This window comes from Phyllobates terribilis, unplaced genomic scaffold (assembly GCF_046119375.1).
Source record: "Phyllobates terribilis strain yellow unplaced genomic scaffold, ASM4611937v1 Scaffold_13__5_contigs__length_258822181, whole genome shotgun sequence".
In the NCBI taxonomy this organism is placed as follows: domain Eukaryota; kingdom Metazoa; phylum Chordata; class Amphibia; order Anura; family Dendrobatidae; genus Phyllobates; species Phyllobates terribilis.
In genome coordinates this window covers 158,226,779-158,252,351 of record NW_027362773.1, presented here as the reverse complement: position 1 = coordinate 158,252,351, position 25,573 = coordinate 158,226,779, and the positions used below count along the sequence as shown (strand labels likewise).

General features: G+C 44.8%; 1 protein-coding gene and 1 long non-coding RNA gene across 2 annotated transcripts; both read left to right on the top strand.

The window, feature by feature from the left end:
- The first annotated feature begins 1,113 nt into the window (after window positions 1-1,113).
- LOC141174137 (uncharacterized) lies at window positions 1,114-2,689 on the top strand. The gene is made up of 3 exons (XR_012252789.1): window positions 1,114-1,210; window positions 2,218-2,242; window positions 2,631-2,689. It is a non-coding gene; the product is annotated as an uncharacterized lncRNA (long non-coding RNA).
- Window positions 2,690-3,175: 486 nt separating this feature from the next.
- On the top strand, window positions 3,176-19,213 carry LOC141174136 (embryonic protein UVS.2-like). Its single transcript, XM_073658834.1, has 10 exons — window positions 3,176-3,302; window positions 3,942-4,059; window positions 4,929-5,107; window positions 6,090-6,171; window positions 10,066-10,193; window positions 11,115-11,227; window positions 11,800-12,013; window positions 14,384-14,502; window positions 14,984-15,206; window positions 17,252-19,213. The coding sequence occupies exons 1-10, from the start codon at window positions 3,254-3,256 to the stop codon at window positions 17,272-17,274; spliced, it is 1,248 nt and encodes a 415-aa protein (XP_073514935.1). The 5' UTR covers window positions 3,176-3,253; the 3' UTR covers window positions 17,275-19,213.
- The last annotated feature ends 6,360 nt before the right edge of the window (window positions 19,214-25,573 follow it).

Sequence of the window (25,573 nt, the reverse complement as noted above, 5' to 3'; positions counted from 1 at the left end):
AAACCTTCGCTTCTATGCAGGCGGAGCAGCTATTCGGCTCCTTTGCTTTTTGATTGACGGCACATGGGAAGATTATCAATAAGGCCTCGTTCCCACGTGCAGAACGTGCTGTTTTTTCCGTCCGCACCGAAACGTACAATGACCATCTGCTAATATTGTGGGTTTTTTTAATGCGTTGTTTAGTGCAGAAACGCTGCAGTTTTTTCACTTGAGCACACATTCGCGTCCTTCACGTGCGTAAATGCTGCAGTTTTTTTTTTTCTGCTGCGTTTTGCAGTTCAAGCAAAGTGGATGCGATTTCATGAAAGTTCTTAAATTCGCTGCCAAACTGTTTTTTCCCCTATAGGCTTCTATGTTAAGCCTGAAAAAAAAACAGACAATTGCAATTTTGCACATAAAGATGCATTGAAAAATGCACCAAAATCTGTACCAAAATCATAAAAAAGGGGGAAAGTGAAGCAAAAAAATAAAAGCAGCAAAACTGCAATAACCGGAGCAGATTGCTATTGCATATTTTGGTGCAAATATTTGCAAAACAAAAAAGAAAAAAATGCAGCATTTTCAATACCGTGACCTATTGGGAAAAACCACATGGTGCAACAGCGTCTTTAAGTGCACAGTGGCTGTGAGATCCACTTTTATTGAGCTTTTAAAAACATCAGATTTTTAACACAAAAAAAAAAAACCGCAGCTGAAAAAGGTGGCGTATTTATCCTTCGTGGGAACGCCGCCTTAAAGGGAGTGTTACATTTCATTGCGTCAGCACAAATGAAGTATTGCAGATTCCCAGCGACCCTGAGAACCTGTTCTGCCAGACGAGCTTTCCATCAAAGGCCGGGAGATAATGGAGCAAGTTGAATTAAGGTCATAGGAGAAAAAAAAAAAAAGTTTTTTAGATGTTTTTTTTCTCACTTTTTTGTGTCCATCTGGAGGCTCTTTTGAAAGTGTCGATGTTCATTGTTATTGGATTACGTGATTGATCTTTGCTCCCATCCCAATCCACATGGAACGGCTCCAGGGTCGCACAAAGGGTGTAATCACCCCCCATTGTCTGCTCTGATTGGATATTCCCATGTTCTGGATACATAAGGAGCTTCCCACAGTCGTTTTATCAATAGTGCAACCTGGAGCAGCCATGGCACAAGCCATCATCCTACTGGTGTCCGCAGCGCTCTGCGCCCTGGGATCTGCGCTGCCGTTACCGCTACCGGTACGTCCTATATGATAAAGTGCTGGGAAGTCTGGGGGGGGAGGGGGATTTACTAAAGTGTCTTCAGCTACATTCACACAATGATCTTTTGATATTGCACAATTATTTGCTCCTATTATGTAAATTAGGTTACTTCCAAGAGTCGTGCTTTAAATAAAGCTGCTTTGTTTGATACTTCCTAATTGTTTTTCACAACTTTTTTGATAATGTATGGATTACATATAAATTTATTTATTTATTTTTTTTTTTCCCCTGCATCTAATGCAATTCTATGGGGAAATTCTGCACAGAAAACTCAGCGTACCCGCAAGAGAAATTGACATGTTGGGTATTTTAAAACCCTCACTACAGGTCCGCTTACAATGAATAAAAAGCACAATGGGCATGAGAGTTCTATAAATCCCATCCACTTTGCTGGAACTAGAAGGCTGTGTTCACACGGTGTGTCTTTGCTGCGGGTTTTTTTTTCTGCAGAAAAAAACCTGCAGTTTAAACAAACCAAAAAAATCCTGATTCAACTGCACTACCCACTAAAACCTGTCTCCATTGCTATAAGGCCATGGTCCCATGATGAGAGAGAGAGAGAGAATGTATGTGTGTGTGTATATATATATATATATATATATATATATATATATTTAATTACTTAATGGGTGCAGAAAATCCCCAAGCTCATCGTGGGAACATGGCCTAAGAGGCTTTTTTTTTTTTTTTCTAACATTGTTTGTACTGAAGGAAAAAAAAAATAGAATAAAATGTCTAAGTGTGACATATGGTGGTGTTTTTTGTTTTGCTTCACACCCCTCTCTCCCTCCACTAATGGATGGTGTTGGCTCAAAATGCTCTAGAATTTGTCAATGGAGAATGTGTTTGTTTTTTTTTGTTTTTTATAGGATTCGTAAAAGCTTCTTCTCTGTTTAATAAATTGTGACAATTATGTTGCGGTATATTAAAGAATACAAATAAATAGAACTGTTGCTAATACAATGTAACTTCTTTTTCCACAGTTGGCATCTTTGGCTCCAGGCTCCAGTAAGTAATTCATTCTCTAATTCTTCCCCAATAAGATTCCTGCCGAGGCTCTGCTCAGTGATGGGGGTTGCAAAAATTGTTGGTTTTTTTTTACGTATAAGAAAATTGTAATGCCAGTCAGAGCCACTGCACAACAGTGGCGCTGTTCCAATGGAAAAAAAAAAAATAGTGATGAGCGGCTCAATTAGCCAGACCCTGTCTAGTGGTCACATCATTAATACATGGCTGTTAGACCGAGCCGTGCCGACATCCTGGCGCCTCGTCTCATCTGAAGACCTGTAGTGATGTTGTCATTACGGCATGATGCAGACATGACGTCACATCAATTATGCAACCGCACAAATGTCTGTAAGACTCAATGCTTATTCTTTTTTTTTCTTTCTACTAGAATCTGTGAAGGAGAAGCCTCAGACCATCTCTGATATTATTCTCTCGGCAAATGCCGGTAAGATGTTTACATTGTTTTCCATGGGGCGATCTTATACCATACAGAAGTATCATGACTGGGCTTTCCCTGGTTTTGCTCCCTCATCCCCTGCAAGAGAAAACTGTTATTGGTGCACAGAACAGTCTAATATGTCCAGGATCTGTGCCGAATCTCTAACTTTTTATGGACCGTTTCTCTTCATCATTTTACCAGCACTGTGGGTGCTGGAACTTCCTTTCCTTCCTCCTCAGTATGCATTGTGTCTGCTTTTGGTTCCATTTCTGACCTCCCTGAACTGAAAGCCTGCCTTTCTGTTATGCTTGTATGTAGTCTGATAGAGGGGCAATGCCGCGCTCCCGCTGCTCCTGTGACCATGGTAAGACCCAACTTCCAGAAACTATTTTGTAATCAGCATCACATCCAGGGACCCGCAACGTTTTATCAGATCCAAAAACCTGTTCTGTATTGATGACTTTTCCACCCACTAACTTCTTCTTGTAGGTCTTTCCAGGCCTTTGTTCCAAGGTGATATTGCTCGGCCCCTCGGCCGCAGCGTCCTCCGATGTGCATCCTGCAAATGGCAGATGGTGAATGGAGTAGTCAATGTGCCGCTTCTCATCGACCCTATGTACAGTAAGTGATTTTATTATTTATTTTTTTTTGGGGGGGGGGGGCGTGGGGGGATTTTGTGCTCGGGCCATCTTGGCTTGGGGGATAACCTGACTACCCCCCACCCACCACTTTGGGGGGGGGGGCGGTTCAAATAAGACTTGTGACCACCACAAATATTATAGTCTGCCATCTATGTAGATTACTTTTTGCTTTTTTTTGGGGGGGGGGGGGCAGCACTAACACTGTGGAAACGCTATAGTATATTTGTAATCTATTATGGTGGCATTGTACAGCACTCCTATACAAGAACCAGTATTATTGGACACCACACTGCATGGAGCACAACCTGTGGCCATTGTGCTGCACATGGCACCATTCAAATTTAAGGCTGAGTGAGGAATAATTAGTGATTAGTTTTGGTCTGGAGGACTGAGAATATTCAGGCTTTACACAGACGGCCCATTAATTTAAATGAATGTAATACCTCTTTTCCCCTGTGGGGGCACTGCAGGGAGATCTGATCGCTGGGGATTTCAGCAGCCGGACACCTTATTTTTGCGGACTAGATGACTATTTTTATTTTCTGTTCCCCCAGCAAAGTCTTTTTGTTCACAATTGGTGGTTAATTTAATATTTACTTTTTGCTTGTTTTCTGCTCAGCTACTTACGAGACGCGTTTAATTAAAGCTGCGTTGGAGGAGTTTTCTACGGTGTGTTGTGTGCGATTCATAGACAGAACTTCTGAGACCAGCTACATCAATATCACAAACACCCCGGGGTAAGAGTGAGCTGTAGAGAAGTCCGGCTGGTTCTAGTACTGAAGTATCATGGATATTACAAGGTTTTTATGAAGGAATTGTTACATTATAGCCTATACCACTTATCCATCTTTCCTCCAATGCAACCTCCATATTTACATGGAGCTCGGTAATCCATTTGCTCTTATATTTATAATCCAAATTCCTCCGCCCGTCTCAATGCACTGCCCACCCACCCCAAGTGGTCTCAGAGGGTAGGGAGTAGCCGCTTGGCGGCTCTCGTCCGCCATCTCCTTGCTCTCCTCCGTCACACCTGTGCATAGATGCATGCCTTATAGTTTTGAAGTCACAGCAGTCACCGGATGTTTTCCCTTTTGGCTTGATGAGAAATTTCTACAATGTCCAACTCCAAAGAAAAATTGTTCTTGCTCGTGTATGATGGCAACGAGGCGTGTACAAACTATGGGCAATGTGGACCCCCAAGGGGTAAAGGTGTGCAGCAGGAGATCTGATAACAATGTATGTCGCCCCCCCCCCCCTAGTTTAATTTAGATGGGTAACCAGCGATCATCGTGGATTCCACAATCGTTCCAGATCCGATTGTATCACCCGGGAAATGCAGCGTTTTTTCATGTTATCGTTCAAATGAGCGGCTGTCTAACTGTACTGACATTCAGACAAGAATCGGTGCCCAAAATCCACAGGATGGGTCATAACTACTACCTCCTTGGAGGCTTCAACCATTAAGACCCCACTGATCATGAGAATGGGGGGGCTCTGTGTCCTATGGTTGAATGAAAGAAAGAGTGACGTCCATTCCAAAGTCTGAGACTGATGGAGCTGGTGCTAAACGAGGGGCGGAATAATTCTGGTTTTATTTCTTGCGCAGCTGCTGGTCCTACATTGGCAGAAATGGCTATGCGCAGCCGGTGAGCCTCCAGTCTACAAAATGTCTGGGCTACGGAGTGATCCAGCACGAAGTGATGCACGCTCTCAGCTTCAACCATGAGCACACCAGGCCGGACAGGGACAACTACGTGGACATAATGTGGCAGTACATCTCCCAGGGTGAGGATGTAGCTATACAGTTGATATTACACTTGGTTGCCCCTTTTACTTGCCCAATCTGGCTGTGCCAGGAGCACTGAACATAGTGGTCTGTCTTGTACAGCTCATGCATGGACCTTGCACAATGGCTTATGGGAACAGTGTGCTACGTCTGAGGCATTACGTGTGACTGGGCATCCTGTGCCATACTATATCAGGCTGTGAGCAATATATATATATATATATATATATATATAATATATATATGGGTCTGCAGTAAGACCACCGCTGATCTGAGGATAGATCATGAATTTATCTTAAGTTCTGCTACCATTCGGGTGACGTGGCTCCATATGTCATATTCCAGAGGTCAATGGCGGCTGTATGAATCCTCATGGAGTGAGCTCTAGCTATCTCCGTAAGGGGCATACCAGTCACTGGGAATCCAACGTCTGAGACCCCAGCAAACCTGGCCATGCAAGTGCCGCTGGACATGACGGGCCATACTCATTTGTGAATGTGACACCAGGCTGAATCCTTACTCTGTGGCCAGATACAACTAACAGTATAGTGGCCACTGGTAGCACAAGTTTGCATGTTAACAAAGGTATTCTCTTCAAAACAGGCGTAGCTTCTGCCCCCTACGGACAACCATGTAGAATTGCATGTATTGGAGAACGGAGTTTCTCTCGTTAAAGGGTCACCTTTTGTTTTAATTTTTACTTCATAAATCAATAGTGCTCATGGAAATAAGAGACTTTGTAATATGTAATATATCTTATTAGAGAAATCTGCTTCTTTCTTCTCCTAGACGGATCGTTCACTCTCATTTCAGGGGTAAAATCTGTAATCTGTCAAGACTGACTAAGGCCAACCGTCATCTCAGTGATGTAATGAAGGGGAGGAGCTAGAGGCTGATGCATACACAGGGGGAGGAGCTAGTGATACAGAACATTCTACAGACTGTTACAATGTAACTCATCCACCTGTTTCTTGCTTACAGTCAACCAAGGAGATTTCCAGAAGGACAATGGGGACACCCTGAACATGGCCTACAACTATAACTCCATCATGCATTATGGCAGGTAAGAGCAGGACTGCGCTAGTGTTTAACAGGCACGCGGACGCAACAGCGGAGACAGTGGTACTTAATCAAATAATTATTGGTTAAACACAATTACAGGGTGCCTTTGGCACAATATCAGGGGATCGCGCGAACCGTGAAAATGAAACGTTATGTTACAAGAAGAATAAAGTGATTTGAAATGTACAGGATATTAACACAATGATAGTTACACGCTATAGTTTCTATTAAGTGGTTATTCTTGTCAGTGATGTCTTAGTCCTAATATACCCCAACCTAAAGGGCGTCAGTTGTCACCCTCTAGGCAACACGTCACGCAGGCCCTAATGGGGGTCGACAACACTATTTGCCAGGTCGCATGTCCCAGGTTGGGGAATTGGCCCACTCGTCACACAGGCCGCCTAAAGCGTATCTCTGTGTTGTCTTCACTTGGGTCTGGTTTCTGTTGGGTCTGATCTCTTGTAATGGCGGCTATAAGCCAACTTGCTGTACCAGATATCCATTCTGTTAAAGGTTCGGCGCTAACTCTTCCCTCCTAGGCCTTTTATAATTACTAACTACGCCACAGCTATCACCTGACTTGGTGTCTTCTCCAATCTTTTCCCTGACGGAACATGCGCTTCACTCTTGAGTTCCTAAAGTTAAACAAATATGTAACAATTAGAAAATAGGAAGGGTACAAAGGAGAAAAAAGAATGACTAAAATTTAACTTTCAATGTTAAGACTAAAAATATTAAAAAGATAGATTATCATACATCCAAAGGGGATGTATATTGGGCCACTGCTGTAATAGATTATGGGCAGCTATGACCCACAAGATCCTGGTTTCAATGTAGCAGCACCAATATAGAGTGTTCCAAAACCAATGTCCCTACAATTAAATGGTTGGGTATTATCAAATCTCCTATCTAGGGATCCCATCCATCCCTGTCTTTGCCTATCAAAATTTATTTCTATTAATTGTGCCGTATGATGGAAATCATCCTCAATATAAATGGTAGCTGATGCAAAGCCCACCATCCATTGACCTCGTATTATATTGTGCGTCAGTTCTGTAGGACTGATATACTCGTGTCTATGGTAGATAAAGACAATAGATATATCGTTATCCAAGATCGCTATTGTGACAATACAATCCTATAGTGAGGAGATTTGTTGCATGCCACAGAAGTGTCAGCAATAAAGACTGACACCCCACGATTAAGTGCATGAGCCAACAGCGCTTGTATAGATACCTCGCCGATACATGCGAGATAGCAGCACATGAGTCAGAGCGGTCACTCACGCTAGACTTCCAGACTGATCGCCTGCAGGTGGTGCGCACGCGGTCAGTGCCGTTGAATGGACTCAGATAACAAGAGCACATTCTTTTCCACCTTTTGTACCCTTCCTATTTTCTAATGACTCTTGAGTTCCTACTAATGCAATTCTTTCTCTATAGTCTCTGACCAGCAGATGGCAGTGTTCACTTGCAGCCACTCTTGTTAGGTATTCACTGTGTGTATGCATCTTCTCCCTTGTCTATCTCCTTACATTCCTCCTCTCTTTAAACTCGCCAGTCCCAGGGCAAGAAAGACCACTTTATCTCCACAGGGGTGGTCCCAGCATTGCTAGTATCTGAGCACATTCTTGTGTCTCCTGCATTATTTACTGCCAAATGAAGTTCTCCTCCATGTGCCTTGTGGGTGGGACACCAGCGTTGGCACACTCAGTTCTGTGAGGCCCCTCTTGGGCTGTCTCTTCAGGAGCACTCAGACCTTCTAGTACTTCTCTTGTGTGTTTAGCCCCTGACCTATTGCCTGGAGTGGTAGTGTTGCTTTCCTTGGCACTGCAAGCACCACCCACTATTCATCCTCATCCTCCGCAAGCCTTCTTGGTGCAGATTTCCTCTCCTCCTTCGGGGGTTCAGGCACCCTCTCCCCTTCAGACACCCAGAATGTTATGGTGTAGCACTCTTCCTGGAGCCCCTTCTTCTCACTCTTGTTGAACTTCATACAATGTATTTGCAAGGTGTATTCTTCTCATGACCCAATGGGGAGTCGTCTCCCTTCTGCAATTCAACTTGCCCCTAGGGCGCATTGCTTGTATCAGCACTCGATCTCTGTGCAGTAGTAGTGCTTCCTGCTCAATTGTTGTACACCCACACCAATTCCGGAACAAATTCAGGCCACTTTATCTTCCGATGTCCTTAGCATCTGTAACAATGTTCTGTTGACGCATTCACAGGCTCCAATTCCCTGAGGGTGATAGGTCCTGGCCTTCTCGATGCCATATAGTTGGTGCAGGTCTCACCTGGAAGCATGCCCCTTGATCAGAGTGGATCCTCTCTGGGTACCCATACCTGGATGAAGTCTCTGCAGATGGCACGGGCCGCTGACTCAGCTGTCTGATCCCGGGTAGAGGTTACAACTGCAAACTTTGTGAAGTGGTCCGTCATCACTTGGCAATATTCACAACTGTTATGAGATGGGCTGATCATGAGGTAATCCACCATTAACACTTCCCGTTGCTCAGACGTCCTAATCACTTATGTGGTTGTGCTCTGTTCTAGAGGCTTAGCCAAATCACACTGCCGACATGTGCGACAAACTTCTTCCACCACCAATGTAGTTGGGGCCAATACACAAGTGGTTGGGACAGAGAGGACCTTCCATCCCTCTCATGAGCTTCCTTCTCCACACTTGGTACCATCCTTTCTGGAATCACTACTTGCCATGCAGTCCTGAACTCTCTGGGTAACTGTATCCACCTATATAGCAGGCCATTCTTCATACAAAGTCGCTCCCATTGTCCTAACATCTGTAAGGCACTGATAGACTAGACTACTCTCTCTTCTGTTGGGCTTCTGACCTATGGTCACCCACTTCCGCAACTTCGATGGCACCCGGATTTGTCTGTTGGTGCTGTACCCACTCATCTCATGGACGCCCCCCCCCCCCCAAAAAAAAACAAAACAAACGCACCCTAAGTTTTGGGGTGAAAAATAGGTTATTGTTTTTTTTTAAATAAGATGGGGGTTCGTCGTATAGTCCGTATAGGTATCTCACGGAGGGGGGGGGGGGGTGTAGCGGGGATCACAAGAGGCAGGGTCCCCTAGGAAGCCAGCAGTGGCAGAAGTGGAGCAATGCTGTGGGCCCTGGGTGGGAGAAGGGGGTGCCCCAGCAGCGGGGGTTGCCACAGTATCGCAGGAAGCGGGTTCCCTCCCTCAGTAACCTGGCAGCGGGAGAAGCTGTGAGATGCTGCAAGGCCAGTGTCTGAGACAGAGTCGAGTGCATTGCTTTTCAGCAGCCATCATCCTAAAGATGTGGTCTACAGGGAAATGGCTGGCGCATGCGCAGACTGGAATCTCGGCAGCCATTTCCCTGAGGCCCGCGGCTTCAGGAAGATGACTGCCGGAAGCTGCGCATGCGCGGTTCATATCTCGGCTGGGCTTAGATCCCATTCTGCGCATGTGGCCCATGGCTTCAGGATAATGGCTGCTGGGAAATCTCTGCCTGACTGCTGATACTGGGCCCGCAGCATCGCACCACTTCTGCCGTCGGGTTCCTGAGGGATGGGCAATACTCCCTATGATCCCGCTCCACTCTAACTCCCCAGTAAGCTACATTTGGACCATAAGATGCAACCCCCCCCCCCCCCATTTTCCTCCCAAATTTGGGGGGGGGGGGCGTGTCTAATGGTCCGAAAAATACACTTTTTGATTTATTATGAACATTTAATATAAAAGAGGCCATACCAATTGGATGTTGTGTGTGTGTGTGTGTGTGTGTGTTTTTAGTATTTTTGGGGGGGGTGCATGTTGTAGCTGAAAAAAAATTTGTCATAGCCAGAGTGACTTTTGTGACTTTTCCAACATGTTCTCATGTATGTGCTTAATTTCCCTTGCTCACATAGCATGACATTCACCAACACCAGTGGAAAGGCAACAATTATACCCAAGCTGAACCCCAAACTGTTCATCGGACAGCGCTACGGACTCAGCGGCCAGGATGTGGAGATGATAAACAGGCTCTACAATTGCAGTAAGACATTAGTAGAACAGCTTCTATATGCTGTGACCTGGAAGTTTAGGTGCAGTTGGCTCCATAGCCCCTCTAGTTATCTCCAAGTGAAATTCCCGGCATTATCCTACGGATAGCAAAGCTGAGGCTGACCTTACAATCATGGCCAAATGACATCCTCCCCTTTCCAGCAAAGTCGTCTGTTTGCATAGGTGCTAGGAACGGTCTTCGTTGAGATTACCCCGTATAATCAGTGGGGCTCTTGTCCTACTGTGGTGCTGAAATTCCCTGCATAGCTTTGGCCATGGGGTGCAAACCTGACAACTGTCCCAAATTTTTGACACTGTCCTGGCAAACTTAAGTGTCCCAGGCCACAAAAGGGCATAGATTATGTAATCTCCGGCTACAAATGGGCAGTTACGGGAAAAGGTGGGACAGGACTACAGCATTCAAGTTAATGACACAGGTGAAAAGGGGAAAAATTTAAGCCTCACTGAAGCCCCTTTATTCTGAGGAGTGGTGGGGGGGGCACGCTATAACACCTCCACTAATAAACAACAGTTGCTATAATTGATAGTGGAAAACCCTACTATTTTCGACTGGCATGTGGTTTAAAGGCGCCAAACCTACAACCATCTAATTTTATATGGGGGTGTTTTGACTCTTTCCCCTAATTGGGGAAGACCGGGCATTCGATTCTTTGTACTCACAGGAGAGAAGCTCATTCAATATATGTCTGATGGTAAACTATACACCGCTACCTAATGAGAACACATGCTCAGCTGGGATGAGCATACGTATATTGGAAGGAATAGCAGTCGCCCCAAGGAGCAATCATCTAATACAAATGGCCATCTCTACTCATAAGTTTCCTCACAATCTTCTCCATTGTAAGATCTCCCTTCCCCCTTCCCCGAGTTCACGGTTCCTTCTTCTTGACAGATTTGTGCAGGACGAAGATACTGGGCTCATCGGGAACCTTCTCTTCCAGTGATGCGTCCCCATCACTGGCCAGTGACAACTGTCTATGGCTTCTTCAAGTTCCTTTCAATAAGGTGAGGTGTGTGTCGATGGACATGCCCTACTTCTCAGCTATCCTCCTCCTCCTGTCAGCTTTCCAGCAGCTGCTTGGCACAAGGCTCTCAATTGCACAATAGAGCACATTTTGCACGCATACATACTGATGGCTCCTGGTGATCCACTGGATCACCATGTAGTGGACATTCTCAGTATTGCAACTCCGATCACATCCACTTCAATAGGAGTTGATCTGCAGTAGCGAGAACGGCCATTGCACAGTGCGGTGCTAAAAGTTGGTCCATGTGCCTAAGGAATGAACCTGGGCTGGACTCAGTCTTGGTTTACCTTGGAGCCAGGACTTCTATCTCCTACAGTCCATGAAGGAGCTGGTAACCTGTTTTTTGGCTCTCCTCATCCAGGCTAAAAGGAATGTTGGTTGAAAAAAAAAAAAAGCCTGAGGGGGCAGCCATTTTGGTGGGATGTCCCTGTGTGCCATATTTGCTCTCGGGCCAGGAGATCCCTGTTTGTAACATTAAACCTGTGCATGGGCTGGAATGGTAATGGTGAATGTTGGCATCTATAACATCTGTTCTGCTCATTTCTCCAGCTTTTTCTGCAGTTTGACTCGTTCACCGCCTCGTCGGACAATTGCAGCGCTCAAATCATTGTGTACGATGGAGTCACAAAAACCAGCCCAGTGCTGGCGACCATCAGCCCAAACAAGCTGTATAATGTACTTATTTCGTCAGGTTTATTCCTGCTGGTGGAATATATAACTGATCAGAACTGTTCCAGCAGCTTCTCCGCATCGTATTACACAGGTATTGGAATTGGAATTGGTATTGGTATTGGTATCGACATCGACGTGGAAGGACTTTTTGATATAAAGTGGTGAGAGCTGAGGCATTTACGAGATCAAATGTTGGGGGGGAGGGGTGGCTTTCTCTGTTAATTTTATTCCCAGTACATGTAATGTATATGGACATGCTGAGTGAGGACCCCCACATCAGATGGACTAATATTCTGTGGCACCTTTTTAGTCTTTTAGAAAACTGCAGAGGATTAAAGGCAAAGTGTCGTGTTGTTGTTTTTCAAATTTTTCCATTCTAAAATTATACCAGCCCTTTTTGCCAGCCACCTAAACCACTTCCTAAGTGTTGCTGTCTCACCCTGGGGTAAACGTGACACTTAACCCACCAGCCTGATAATAAAAGCCCTTTTCTCAGCAGATGACCTTCCCTCTGATTCACATCCGACTCTAAACCTTGCGCAATCGCCATTCTCAGATGTGATGGCCCGTGCACACTAGCGAGTTGATCAACATTTTTATTGGGGAGGGATCCAAGTTCCCTCCTTCCAGTATTGTTTGAGAAAATCTGGACAAGCCCGGCAAATATTAGCCTGTTGGCAACTATAGTGAAATGCGCATGTGCCAACCTTTTGGCTTAGAGGATGTCCTCAACCATATGGAAAAGGGCTGTATTGGCTGGAGGCGCTGAGGATGACCTAGGTCTTCCCAGGAAACTACTTTGTGATTTACATGAAGAGCAAAACTCGTATAAAATCATTCTTTGTGGGTATGATGTCCTGTGAGGGTTAGTAAAGGTGTGGCAGCAGCTAGGTATCCTTTATCAAGGCCAGGACAAGGTATTTTGGCACCCTAGGCAGATGAAGCCAATGGCACCCTCAGCCCCTAAGTAAAGGAGTGGGTCAGAGACTACAGTAACAGGACCCCTAATGTACACCCTCCTCCCCGTCCGATGGATCAAGTAACAAGCTCTGATGACCATTTCCGCTAGAATTAAGCTTTTCAACAAATACAGTTTGAAACAAATCTGATGGTGGTTCTGGTGCCATATTACTGTACTGATGGTGGTCCTGGTGCTGTATTCATGTTCTAGTCATGATGGTTTGGTGCAGTATTCATCATCAGTACATGAATACTGAACCAAAATCATCGGTACATAAATACAACACCGAGCCATCAATAGTACATAAATATGGCACCAAAACCATCATCCATAAATGGGTTACTAGAACAACCATCGGTACATGAATACGGCACCAAAACCACAGTGAGTAAATGCATACAACACCAGTACCATGATCAGTACATGACTGACTACATCACCAAGCTTAGTATAGCAATCAATTGTTTTGTTAAGTGAGGTCCATATACATTTCTAGCTCATGAACCTACAACTTCCAGTCTGTCAGACTTTGGACCATACAGGAACCACAGTACTGAGACGTAATCCGTATCAAAAAGTAAACTATTATATCCAGGTACCTTTCTATAGGTGTCTTCTTCTGAGGTTGAGGGAAAAAAAAAAAAACAATCTTGTCAAGATGCCATGATGACTTTTCACATCCACTGTTTCTCTGCAGACTTCCATCTTCTCTGCTCTTCTGCAGCACATCCCAACAAGGTGCCTTAAAATTAAGTATTTTTATGTGGAGGGCATTTTAATATCTGTCCATACTATGACCTAAATAAGCCTCTTATGGTATGTGTATAGCAAATATATATTTATACACACCACAGCCACACATATAGTATGATATGCACTATGAGGTCCACCACAGCCCCCCATTGTATAGTATGGTCACTGCCACTCGTATACAGTATGTACACCACAGTCTCCTATACAGTATGAAGCCCATCCATATGCTATATAGTATGATGTCCCCCATAGCCCCTCTTGGGATAACCTCATTCATTGGCAAAATAATGTAAGAACATTAAAAAAGTGTAGACACCCTAACACAGGCTTTCCTTAAAGCGATGCCGCAGTCTCCTCTTCTATCTGGTACATCAGTGGGCGCTGGACGGCACGATGTAGGGACGTCATCGCGCCTTCCAATGTCCCCTGCTAGTGCGGTCTTCAACAGGGTGCAGGCCACAAGTAGCCTGCATTCTGATGGCGTTCCCGGCGAAACAGGGGGCTGATTACAGCTCCTATGCCAGGCAGCGCAAAGCTCATATATCAATTTATTCAGGTCTTATAATATAATAAAAAAAAAAAATCGAAGCCACACCAGCAAAAAGTCAGGGTGCCAAGCCTCCCGAGTAAATATATACTAATTATTTTAATATGCTTGCTTCCAATACAAAAGGAATAGGTTCATCAATGGGCTGTTTTGTTTTTTTTTGTTGTTTTTTTATAAAACATATTTATTTAATTTTACAGTGAATTTCGGTGGCACTTTTACCACCAACAATAGATTTGTGGCCTCACCGAAATATCCAAGCACCTATCCCAATAGTGTCGTGGACATCTCCCTCATTATAGCTCCCGTTGGGTTCAGGGTGAGTATAGGCATTTTTATAGATTGCTTTTTGTGTATCCTCTGAAACATACATACTCCGTGTTACAAATTCTATACGTCCAGCAGACTGGTTCCTGTGGCCTATGAAAAGGTTAGTGGCTGAGAATCATGGTAAGTACAAAAATTCGGCCACTTGCAGTTTCTGCTTGACTTCACTACAGGGTGCGATCCCCTATATTGTGTTTTGTTACCAGCGATTATTGGGGGTGTTATCGGGGTGAGACTTGAATTGGTGGAGTACCGTATGTGAATAAGCCTCTACAGACCTGTAGGAAGCCATTATATGGCCACAATCAAGAGACCTTATTCAGCACTAGCCTCCCTCTTTTACGTTCTCCTCCTGGATCCTCGGCACGGACGTCATGGTGGCTTCAACTGCTCCCTTTTAGGATGGGGAGTACAGTTCTTCAATTTGTTTCAAGTTTTCCATGATGTTTCAGACGTGTTCCTTTTTCTTCCAGGTGTCCCTAAACTTCACGTTGTTTGACCTTGAGTCGTCTCCAACTTGCTCCAAAGACTTCTTGGTGATTAGAGATGGGGGTGATACCAATGCGTCCATCCTTGGCACTTATTGCGGAAAAATAATGGATTTACTATTATCATCCACTGGACATATGATGTTGCTACAGTTCTCCAGCAACGTTCGGACAAATGGGAAGGGCTTCAGGGCCAAATATACTTTTGGTAAGCTTTATATATATTCTTTTTATGGGGAAGTGATAAGCTTGGCGAAAAATGTCTTCTTTCCTCTGGAACCTACAGCAGCTGGCATGTCTGATGTATCTCAGCCGCTTTTAACTTCATTGGAGCTGAGCTGCAATTTCAGACACAACCCATAGAATGTTGAGGTCGGGGGTTCTGAAGGAAAGCGGCCATGTTTAACTAATACTATAGCCATTTATGACATTTTATTACATGCCTCAAAGTGGCTTCTCTTCAGAGTGGTACGATGCTTGTACTGGGCAACATGGGTACAGAATCGTAACAGTCCAATAACTGGTGTTAACGTGTGGCGCCCCTGCTGTGCATCAGTGCCATAGATCCTAGAGGGGTGCATAAACGGATTTCTCCACAAGAGGCCCCCACAGCATACACACACCTCCACCTTCCACCTCAGACCACCAGAGGGAGCCCGGATAGGGACATGTATAGGGAGGGTGGAGTTAGGCAGTTCAGTTCCTAGCCTGCTAGAGTACAGAGCAGCTAGGGAGTTCCTGCTCAGACATAGAAGGAGTTAGTGCAGTCGAGCCAGAGCCTAGCAGTTCCTGCAGAAAGAGTTCAGTACAGTCTGTACAATGAGTCCAGACTAGAACTCACAGAGCTCAGGATAGAGAGCTAGGAGTGTGCCGACACTCTGAGAGCGGCAAAGAAGAGCAGCGTCCCGGCAGCAGTGCATGTAGCCTAGTGAGGGCCCGAGCGGGGCTGAAGGCAAGTGGAAGAAAGTAACATAAGGGGCAGAGGAGCTTTACAAGCTCACCCCAGAAGCATATACCGGACACCGGGTCCGAGTCTACGTGGATCTTCATGACCAGTAGAAAACAACCGGAACCCCTGGCGAACTACTTGTCCCAGGATCACCAAAAGCTGATACATACCGGGGTCAGGAATCACGGAGACCCCAAAGAATAGGGAGAGTGATCTCCTCCAACAGAAGGCCCTATCACCAAGTCAGCAGGTGCAGAACAGAAACCAAGTTAGGCCTAGCTCCAGGCAGGTCAGAAACTTACTACAGAGAGGCAAGAAACAGGAGGCCCTACACCCGCTCACTGGGGAGAATCCGGACGTGCACCCCTCATCCTACAGTGCTCCGGGGTGTTCCTGAACTAAACACCAGTAAAGGTACAGAAGTGAGTTTCGTGTGTGCTCCTATTCTAGCTCTGACCTGGCTGGGTCCCCTCTGTCCTGCATTCCCCCTCCTACGCTGCCCTGAGGCCCTGCTCCACCGGTGGGGAGTGAATTCATCTAAGCTGCCACAACACCGGCCTCAGTGGACTGCTGCAGCACTGGTGATCCTCACCAGACACCACAGGTGGCGTCACAAACTTTGACATTCCTATTCCCCTTTTTCCTATTCCCTATCCATCTAACTACCCCCCCCCCCCTTTTAGTTGACCGCCCTGGGCCACGGGCCGGGCCAGCCACCGTGATACCCCCCCCCCCCCAAGCTTCTGAAGGCCCGGTGCCGAGTACCCCGCGGCCCGGGGGTGCGACAAACGGTGCGGCCAAGATTATTCCAGTGTAAGGTACGGTCTACACCTCCTTCGTATGGGGCAATGTAATTATTGTGACTCGCCGATTTGCTTCTCTTCTGCTTCAGACATCGGCTTTCAATAAGGTCTAACGAGTCTTCTTAGAAGCTCCCACCCAGCACTGCTCCAAAACTGGTGTAGATATGTCATCTATATTTAACAGCACCGAACTCCCTCCTTTCTAACACGCCGGCCTCCTGCGCCCAATACTGACTGTGGAATAGAGATGAAATTCCATCCATTTTGACACTTGTGACCAAATTCTCTTCTGGTGTCGTGACCGATAAGATGCGATCACTTACTGTAGCGTTATAATATAAACATGCAGAACACTATCGCAACAAAAAAATATTATTATTTTTTTTTTTTTTTAGAAAAAATTTGTTGCTGGGCTGCAGACTTCCATGTTGCGTGTATCTGTTTATTAGCAGTACATGTGAGGATGGTATCTCTAATGTGTATCCTTCTCTTCTTTCGCAGTGCCGCCCAATGCTGACAGCTAAAGACTATGAACAACAACAAGAGCCCCTTGATTTTATGAAGAAAATGTGAAGAGTGTGTGTGTGTGTGTGTGTGTGTGTGTATGTGTATATATATATATATATATATATTTTTTTTTTTAATGGATATCTACTGGAGAGAAAAGTCCCAACTTCTCGTGTCCAGTCCTTTTGTAGACTTTTTTTTTTTTTTTTAAGCTTTCTATGAATATAATTTAAGCAAAAAAAATGGAATCTTTCTAGAACAGTACGGAATTAGGACATTTGTGCCAGGACCGGCGCTGCTCAGCTTATATTTGAAATGAGGAAACACTCAGTAAGCGAAAGCATTGAAGTCCAAAATAACATAAGACATCGGTCAAAGCAATGGCCATTTTGTCTAACCCCCAAATGTCCTCAGGACTAATGGACGTGCCCTGCACCCTTGACTCCCAGCACAATCTCTTATAATCAAATGAGCTTTTTACATTTTTAAAACCAAAATTCTAAATTCTCTGCTAATACAGCCGGGTTCACATACTGTCTGTCTAAACTTTCATGGCTTTATACAGTTGAACAAACGCTCCATGGTGGAAGACCCTGAACGCGCAGCCAAACAAGATGTGAACCCAGTCCTAATTCTTCATAGGATTTTAGCCTTCTCTTTTAATCCTATCTGCAAATCACATAACCAGTTATATTGCTGCCTGCAGCTTCCACCCTAAGGAGTTTACTGCATGCTGAAGGCAATAATGCACCGACATGCTGACTGCCCCTTAGATTCCCCAAGAGCGGCCGTCAGCAAGTAAACAAAATATCATCCAAACACCAAGGCGGCAATTATTTTACAGAAACATCAATTTCAAAGGTTTAAGCAAGTGTTGTAAATTTTTTTTTTTAAATTCTTGATGCTTTTATTTTCCATCTCATGATCTATAGTATATTAAAAAAAAGTCGGAAATCTTGCAGTTTTTACATTGCGATACAATAGTCTGACACATCATGTTCTGTGAAAATTACATCTAAGCAATCGTCTAATGACCTTAGAGGATCCACCATTCACAGCAGGTGGTCACAGCTCACCTCCTCCTCCTGTACAATGACTGATAACACCTCTATATACAGTAGATAACACAGGATCCACCATTTACAATAGGTGATGTCACAGCTCACCTCCTCCTCCTGTACAATGACTGATAACACCTCTAGATACAGTAGATAACACGGGATCCACCATCAACATCGGGTGCATCAATTACGGGCAGGGACAGAACATGTCTTTCATGGCCCATTGGGTCAATATTTTGCATGGCAGAGGCAACAATGCAATAAGGTCAAGTGTTGGTAAAACCTTCACGGTTGGGCAGGTCTGGTTTCAAGAGCAAGCTGTGGTTATCCACCTCCTCCACATCTTCCTCAATGGAGATCTTCCCATTCCTAACAGCAACGTGGCAGAACTGTAAGGAGACAACACCCTATGGAACCAGAACAGCATGGAGGCGGCGTGGCCGAGGGAGGCGGCGTTTGATCAGGTCTCTGGGTACAGTGGAGACAGGAGGAGCAACAGCAGTGTCCGGAGCTCCTGTCAGGAAGAAGGGGGCCGGGTATCCGCCCAGCCCAGATGTTGACGGTCAAGCCCTGAAGACTCGAGCGATGCCAGTTAATGTTTTTCACCCGGGTGATATCTGTCGACAGAACGGGAGCAGATTGTGGTGGCACGGTTCTCAGACGTGCGCGCCAGTGACAGGATGTCGCAGAAACTCTGAAGGTGTCAGATCGGAGATTCACGGTCGGGTCAGCGACCAGGAAGGATGCGCGAGACAGACCGTTACCTCTGACAGGGACATATGGTACCGGGCACGATAGAGGGAAAGAACGTAGTCAGACGGGGACAAGCAGATGCCAGAGCGGCATCGTGAAAGTGGATAGAGAGTTATGTGGGAAACGGGCAGCAAATTGCGATAGGAACAGAGTATTGTCAAAGCTTTAAAAGACTGCCCCTTGCCCGGTATAGTTAAAGCGCACCTGGCAGCAGGATAAACTACATACTGTCAGGTGGGTGACATTACACCGATTAAAATGATACCTTGGTTGATGAAATCTGTCCTGTGGTTCTTGTATAATCTTTACTTTCAGTTTGGAGATAATGATATGCTCGTGCTCCGGGGCGGCCTGTGGGGGGCGCTCTATCTGGTGCTCTGCTTACATATACATCTGTATGCGCTTGTGGTGTACGGCAGAGGGTTGTACTCCTGGCAGTGTATAATGTGCCTCACGGTGGCCGTGCTTTCTGACAGGATGAGCGTCTTCCCTTCTCAAATTACAACACACACGAAATTCCACAATGTAAGGTTTGCGCAGTAGCTGCCTCTAAGTAGAGGATGATGGTGATAGTAGTTTGTGCAACTGCGCCCCAATCCTGAAGAAGCCGTATGAACTTAAACAGAAGTCTCTTTACGAATGATAATGGGGAAAATTATTATTTACAAGCAGTAGGGAATCGGTGGTCAGGTTTACACTCACGAGAATTTTCCTAATATGAAGGCTGTCAGCTTCCCTTATTTTATTAGTCCCCTTTTTAAGCGCAGCAGTCAAGGGGGTAGGAAGCTCCTTCACCTACAAAATGGCTTCCTCTCCTCAAAATGTCTGACCTCCAACTGTCACCTCAAATCATAACTACCTCACAGGAGTTAGCTCCTCCCACTCTCATGTGACTGTTAGAGCTGCAGTCATTGGCTAACTGCGCAGAGGAGTTTGTTCCAGAAGTTTCCACATACTAAACAGAGCTGGGTCACATGATCAAGTCTATATATCCAGCAGGAGAGAGGGAAAGGAAAGCAGAGAGCGCAGCGATCTAAACGTAGGTGTGTGGTCAGATCATAGATGGGTGTTAGTTGCACTCGCCTTTATTAGGCCTTGGTCACTTGCTTATAGGTCCCTTTTGAACCACAGAACATCCAGTAATCTTCTTTTTTAAGCGGTATGCTGCAGATCCCTGGTGGCTATTGTTTAACTCGGGCAGAGTTATCATAGGAAAAATATCCGAAAAAGTTTTTCCTCCAGGCTATTTGCGCTCCCGAATAACTTGTAAGTACAAGCTATAGTATTATCCTATATGGATCTTTATTATTTCTCCAAAAACATGCACATACAACGCGTTTCGACATATAAAATGTCTTCCTCAGGTATTTTGCTATAAGTGCTACTTAGTTCTGACCAGCTTTTATAAGAGTTGTTACTATAATGGTCAGGGTGTGGACCACATATGGTTAATTTTGACACACCCATTCCAAAAAGGCACTACAAGTCAGTAGATGGTAAAAAGGAAAAAAAAAAAATTCCCTATATGAATAAATCTAAATACATTCAGAAAAAATAAAATGTGATATATAACTGCTTACATCATTGTTGTATGTTACAAAACTTTTTTAAAAAAAAAAAAAAACACTGTTAAAAAACATTTAGAAAAATATATATAGGAAGACTAATAAAAATTATAACATATGTAAAACCATTAACCCCTTTACCCCCGAGGGTGGCTTGCACATTAATGACCAGGCCAATTTTTACAATTCTGACCACTGTCACTTTATGAGGTAATTACTCCGGAACGCTTCAACGGATCCCCCTGATTCTGAGATTGTTTTTTCGTGACATATTGTACTTCATGATTGTGGTAAAATTTCTTCGATATCACTTGCGTTTATTTGTGGAAAAAAAAACGAAAATGTAGAAAATTTTGCAATTTTCAAAATTTGAATTTTTATGCCTTTAAATCAGAGAGATATGTCACACAAAATAGTTAATAAATAACATTTCCCACATGTCTACTTTACATCAGCACAATTTTGGAATCAAATTTTTTTTTTTGTTAGGGAGCTATAAGGGTTAAAAGTTGACCAGCAATTTCTCATTTTTCCAACAAAATTTACAAAACCATTTTTTTAGGGACCACATCACATTTGAAATCACTTTGAGGGGTCTTTATGACAGAAAATACCCAAAAGTGACACCATTCTAAAAACTGCACCCCTCAAGGTGCTCAAAACAACATTCAAGAACTTTATTAACCCTTCACGTGCTTCACAGGAATTTTTGGAATGTGGAAGAAAAAAATGAACATTTAACTTTTTTTCACAAAAATGTTACTTTAGACCCAATTTTTTTTATTTTCGCAGGGGTAACAAGAAAAAATGGACCCCAAAATTTGTTCTGCAATTTCCCCTGGGCACGCATATACCCCATATGTGGGGAAAAAACACTGTTTGGGTGCACGGCAGGGTTCGGAAGGGAAGGAGCGCCATTTGACTTTTTGATTGTAAAATTTCTTGAATAATTAGCGGACGCCATGTCGTGTTTAGAGAGCCCCTGATGTGCCTAAACAGTGGAAACCCCCCACAAGTGACCCCATTTTGGAAACTATACCCCCCAAGGCACCTATCTAGATGCATAGTGAGCAGTTGGAACCCTTAGATACTTCACAAATTGATTTGTAAAAATGAAAAAGTATTTTTTTTCCCACTTTTTCATTTTTACGAATCAATTTGTGAAGCACCTGAGGGTTCCAAGTGCTCACTATGCATCTAGATAGGTGCCTTGGGGGGTCTAGTTTCCAAAATGGGGTCACTTGTGGGGGAGCTCCAATGTTTAGGCACACAGGGGCTCTCCAAATGCAACATGGTGTCCGCTAACAAATTGAATGGAAAATTGGCTCAAATTGTTAGCGGCAGGCAATCCCCGCGAGGTTTTTTTGGACGCAAAGCATATGGGGCGGAGACTCGAGCACCCGCGATACTCAGTGCATACACGAGCACCCGATGCAAACTCAAGTGACGAGAACTTGCGTTCAACACTAGTTGCCATATCGTCATCATTTTTTTTTTTTTTTTTTTCTACTTTTGAAAAAAAAAACAACCCCAACCCTAACATTAGCACAACCCCAACCCCAGCCCTAGCATTTCTTTTTTACGCCGTTCCTCGTGCGGTATAAGTGATTAGGCGACCTTATTCTTCGGGTCAGTGCGATTACCGCGATACCAGAATCATATGGGTTTTTTATGATTGACAGCTGTCACACACTAAAAGACACATATTTTGTAAAATCTAGTTTTTGCATCGCCATATTTTGAGAGCTATAATTTTTCCATATTTTGGCCGACAGAGTCATGTGACGGCTTGTTTTTTGCGGGATGAGTTGACGTTTTTATTGGTGCCATTTTCAGGCACGTGACATTTTTTGATCGCTTTCTATTCAGATTTTGGGAGGCAGAATAAACAAAAACCAACAATTCAGGAATTGTGTTTTTTTTTAATTTTTTTATTCTGCTCCGCGTGTGGTAAAATTGATAAGGTAGCTTTATTCTTCGGGTCAGTACGTTTACAGTGGTACCACATTTATATTGTTTTTCTATGTTTTGTTTCTTTTACACAATAAAAGCTATTTTATAGAAAAAATGATTTTTTAGCATCGCTTTATTCTGAGAGCTATAACTTTTTGATTTTTTGGCTGATGGAGCTGTATGGTGGCTTGTTTTTTGCGGGACAAGATGACGTTTTCAGCGGTACCATTTTTATTTATATTCGTCTTTTTGATCTCGTGTTATTCCATTTTTTGTTTGGTGGTATGATGATGTAGCAGTGTTTTTTGCTTCGTTTTTTATTTTTATTTTTTACCGTGTTCACTTAAGGGGTTAACTAGTGGAAAAGTTTTATAGCCCAGGTCGTTACGGACGCGGCGATACCAAATATGTGTACTTTTATTGTTTGTTTGTTTTTCATAATAATATTTATTGATGGGTACATTATATTTTTATTTTTAGTGGATTATTTTTTTTAAATATTTTTACAATTTTTTTTTTTTGTATTTTTTTTTTTTTCACTTTCAGAGATTTTTTTTACTTTGTCCCACTATGGGACTTTCACTTTTTTTTATTCTGATTGCCTGCATAGCATAGGGATGGAGCAGTCAGCGCTGCACAGTGATAAGATTGTTTGGTCGTGCACTGCGCATGACCAAACAATCTTCCTGCTGTCTGGTGACCTAGATGTTGTCATGACGACATCGGGTCGTCATGGCAACACCCGGGAAGCCACGGCAGACAGCGCTGGAGACCGGAAGAGGAGGTGAGTATACCGATCACCTCCCCTTAGCCTTCGATCGCAGCATTGCGGGGGTTAATGTGCCGGGAGCGGTGCGGGACCGCTCCCTGCACATAGTACCGGGTGTCAGCTGTGACAATCAGCTGACACCCGGCGGCGATCGCGCCCGCACAGCCTGTGTGCGCGTGCGATCGCGATGACGTACTAATACGGGTCAGGCTCTTAAAGCCCAGGGCACAGACACGTATTAATACGTCATGGGCTGTAAAGGGGTTAATAACAGTATCCAGAGGTATATTGATTCCTCCTAGATCCCCTCAATAATATCATTCAGCCCATCTTGGTGTAAAGTGCCCATTTTAAATATCCAAAAGGATTCTTTATGATTTAATCTCAGTGCGGTTTGGACAATTCTCAGGGATTTGTTCCACTGGTGAGAAACACTATGGCCAGCATATTAGCAACTCACGGGAAGGTGGTGACAGGAAAAAACCTGCTCACCACACATAGCCGCAGGAAAAGAACGCTTCTTCTATCTTGCTTTCCGAGTAGGCAAAGACGAGTAAAGATGGCATAAAGGGATAATATTTTATTATTCAAAAATAAATATATAAATAGTTATACCAAAAGGGTACATACAAAAACATTGGGTGATCATAGGACATGGGAAAATCCCGCTACAGCTTAAAACCCCTCATAGATATGACGCGCCCCCTGGGCCAGTGCTGTAGTGCGGCGCACGTGTGCGCGGGGGAATACCCGGAGCCGGATCCGATGGGGGTAGTAGTCTCCGAGTGGCGGGGACCCGGTCCGTGCCCAGGGTGGTCAAACTAAGTGTGTGGCAGTCTTTGTAGATGTTGTTTAAGTGTCGACTACGCCACCCGTTGACTTGCGGTCGCAAGGCCGCCGCTGCAGAACAGTCCGCTGAGGCCGGTGGTATGTGTGCAGCAATGGTGGTATAACCCCCAACGGGAGAGGTATGGCCTCAGGGCAGCTGGTGCGGGTGAAGGGAGTGATAGAAAGGGCGTCCCGGTACCTTTAGTGCTGGTAGTGCAATGGAACACAGAGACTGATTGCAGTTTTCAATGCTTTACTCACAGATGTTACCAGTGTCAGTCCTGCAGGTGATGACGACCCGAGCCGTGCTGCGTCCACCAGGTACGGGGCTCGACCAACCCCCAGGCAGTTCCAGAGTGTGACCTTGAACTCCTTTCTCTGTTCCTTTCTCTGGCCGTCCCCACTAGGGACCCACCCATGTCCAGCTTCCTCGGGCCTTCTGGTGGCAAAACCTATCTCCGGTTTCCCTGACCCTATGTGGCGTGCCTTCGTGGTGAGTGTAGTGAGTGGTCGCGCCAAGACGTGGCCACGACCTCCGGTTCCTGGCTGAGGATAAGTGGCCTCCACCAGTTCGGGATCCGGTACCCTGATCTGCCAACCCTTCACCCGCTGACTCCTAGCGTGTTCGGGTTCCCTCTTCCTTCATATCTCTGGGCCTTTCTCCAGGTTCCATTCCTTCCTTGTTCCTTGTTCCTTTCCTCTTGTCTTTCTCTCTCTTGCTCCCTTCAGGAGCAGCACCCAGACAGGGCTGCTGCTCCCTGTCACTACTCTTCTCCTCTTCTTCTGTCTGACTGAACTCCACTCCTAAGATGGTGCCCACCTTTTATACTCCCTCTGACACCCGAGCCCAGGTGACTAGCCACCAATGGGCTCCTTCCTATGCCCAGAGTCCCTCCCCTGTCTGCTCCTACACTACTGGGATGTTCCTCCCCCCCCTCCCACTCCAGCCAGGGACAGACGCTGTCGTACCTGCACATCTACCTAGTGGGAGTACCGTTGTTCTGTCCCCCGGAAATGGGATGAGTGTAGTGCATGCGCTGAGTTCTAGTCCACACTCCATCCTTACCCGGGAGTGGAATACCACACCTCTGGTTCGAGGTGCAATACCCCTGTAGCAGCCGAGCCCTCGGGGTGCTACATTCCCCCCTGGTAAACCACAGCACGTCCTCGGGCTGAAATAGAGTAAAAACAATTTTTAAAGTGTACGTACACATAAAACACATCAACTTTCATCCATCCCTTTATGGGAGGTTTTCTCAACAGCTGGCTAATGCCACCGGAACTCTTTTACAAAAACACTATGTAAAACTTTGGCATCATATCAAATTTCACATTAAGGCATTCTCAAATAAAACATTCTTGAATTCTCGGGTTCTTGGGATCTTGG